The following is a 2,582-nucleotide window of genomic DNA, read 5'->3' as shown; positions in this document are numbered from 1 at the left end:
TGAGCCGCTTGAAGATAGAGAGGATGTGCTTCTGCCCGTCGACGAGAAATTTCCTCCCATTCCAGATCCCTTTGTGCAAAGTATTTGAGGAATGCCCCTATACGATTCCCATCTTCTGGTTCGTCAATCGAGGCAGGGCTAATATCATCACCTTCTTCGGAAGCCATCATCAAAAGGTTGCTTGTATCATCGTCTAACTAGTCCTCATAGAACTTAGGGTAGTCAGATTCACCGTGACAAGGACCTCGTCGCGAAGAACCGGGTCCAATTTCAGCTTCTTCTTCATTGCGAGTTGGAGAGGTGTTTTCACATGCTTCTGAGCACTTTCTGGTGAGTGATATTTCCTTCCCAACTTGATAATAATATTCCTTACTACATCAGCCATATCTGTGTGTTTTGAAAGAGAGAGTGGAAAAAACCCTAGGCAGAGGAAATTTTAGAGAAGATTAACAGAGAGCAGAGTAGAGATGAGTACTCCTATTCCACAAAGACGATCAGATGAAATAAATAATCCCAAGGGTGAGGAACGCTAATCAATGCGGCTGACAGGATGCATGCAGCTATGAAGTGATTGACGCAACGTTATAGCTCCTTATTAGGGATAAAACGGTAGATTTGAAATTCAAAAGATGCAATTTAATTTTGGTAGGCTAGGTTAAGATATTTACTTAACAAAACATAAGAGAGTCAATTTAGGAAGTCAAAGATTGGAATTTTGACTCGAGACTGAGAAAACCAAGGACTCTCTTTCTGATTTACCGTTCTGCCTTATCAGTCCATCCTGCAAATTCCCAGAGCAGATCTGAGAATCTCAAACTGATTTGCATCTAGAGGTTTAGTCAATATATCTGCCAACAGCTTGTCTGTCTGAATATATTCCAACTCTATCTCTTTTGCTTCGACCAAATCTCTCATATAATGATGCCTTATATCAATATATTTGGTCCTGGAGTGTTGAACAAGATTCATTGAAATGTTTATTGCACTGACATTGTCACAGTAAAGTGTCATAGAGTTTTAAGAAAGACCATAATCCAGCAGCATCTGCTTCGTCCAGACAAGTTGAGTGCAACATCCCCCAGCTGCTATATATTCTTCCTCAGCTATGCTTAGAGAAATTGAATTTTGTTTCTTATTGAGCCATGATACTAAGTTTTTCCCAATAAAGATGCATCCACCAGATGTGTTTTTCCTGTCATCAATATTTCCTGTCCAATCAGCATCACAGTACGCAATCAGACTCAGTTCACTGTCCTTGGAATACCATATTCCATATTGGATTATACCCTTGATGTATTTCAAAATCCGTTTAGCAGCTATCAAATGTGACTCTTTGGGAGCAAATTGATATCTTGCACACATACCAACACTGAACATTATGTCTGGTCGACTGGCAGTTAAATAGAGCAGGCTTCCAATCAGGCTTCGATAGACTGTGGAATATACTGATGGACCTGCATCATCTTTAGACAGCTTCGTAGAGGTCGAAATAGGAGTCCTAGGTGTCTTACATAGTTCCAGATCAAATTTTTTGACCAAGTTCTTAGCATAGTTTTCTTGGGAGATAAAATATCCTTCAGAACTTTGTTTAACTTGAAGCCCTAGGAAGTAAGTCAATTGACCAACCATGGACATTTCAAATTCTTCTTTCATGACTTCCACTAAATCATCAGTATACTTCTGTAGAGTAGACCCAAACACAATATCGTCTACATAGATCTGAGCAATTGTAACATGACTTCCAATGGTTTTAACAAACAACGTTTTGTCAACACTCCCTCGATCATAACCATGATGTAACGGATACTGCGCCAGTCGTTCATACTATGCCCTTGGAGCCTGTTTGAGTCCATAGAGAGCTTTCCTAAGTTTGTAGACATGAGTTGGATGAACTGGATCTTCAAATCCCTTAGGCTGTGCTACATAAATATCTTCATGCAAATAACCATTCAAGAATGCCGTCTTGACATCCATCTAAAACAGTGTGAAACCCAGAATGCATGCTATTGCTAGTAAGATTATGATTGACTCCAATCTAGTAACAGGTTCAAATGTCTTATCATAGTCAACTCCTTCTATCTGAGTATACCATTGAGCCACTAAACGAGCTTTGTTCCTTGCAATGTTGCCTGCTTCATCAGTTTTATTTTTAAAAATCCACTTTGTTCCGATTATGTTAACTTTGTCAGGTCTTGGAACCAGATCCCACACATGATTTCGTTCGAACTGATGTAGCTCCTCTTTCATTGCCTTAACCCATAAGTCATCCTCCAAGGCTTCCTTCACATTCTTTGGCTCTATTTTTGAGGTGTAGTAGGCGAACCCAACTAGTTCTATCACATTGCTTCTCATCCGACTTCTGGTGTGCATTCCATCTGTTGGATCACCAATTATGTTGTCTGATGGATGATTTTTCTGAGTTCTGGTGGGCTTATTTTTTCCATCTCCATCAGAACGCAATTTGTCCTTTCAGAGTTAATTTCTTCTTCTTTTGAAGATTCATGAGTGTTAGACAGTTTCGTTGTGTCAGATGTTTTTAGCGGATCACTGATAGGGATGTCTGTCGCCGGATCAATCACAGA

General features: G+C 39.8%; 1 protein-coding gene across 1 annotated transcript; it reads right to left on the bottom strand.

The window, feature by feature from the left end:
* Positions 1-1,017: 1,017 nt before the first annotated feature.
* LOC109174206 (uncharacterized mitochondrial protein AtMg00810-like) lies at positions 1,018-2,370 on the bottom strand. The gene is made up of 4 exons (XM_019323461.1): positions 2,182-2,370; positions 1,831-1,974; positions 1,365-1,719; positions 1,018-1,208 (listed from the first exon to the last, which is right to left on the bottom strand). The coding sequence occupies exons 1-4, from the start codon at positions 2,368-2,370 to the stop codon at positions 1,018-1,020; spliced, it is 879 nt and encodes a 292-aa protein (XP_019179006.1).
* Positions 2,371-2,582: the final 212 nt, after the last annotated feature.

The sequence above is a fragment of the Ipomoea nil genome, unplaced genomic scaffold (assembly GCF_001879475.1).
Source record: "Ipomoea nil cultivar Tokyo-kokei standard unplaced genomic scaffold, Asagao_1.1 scaffold0545, whole genome shotgun sequence".
NCBI classification, from domain to species: Eukaryota; Viridiplantae; Streptophyta; class Magnoliopsida; order Solanales; family Convolvulaceae; genus Ipomoea; species Ipomoea nil.
This window is presented reverse-complemented; position numbering and strand designations above follow the sequence as displayed.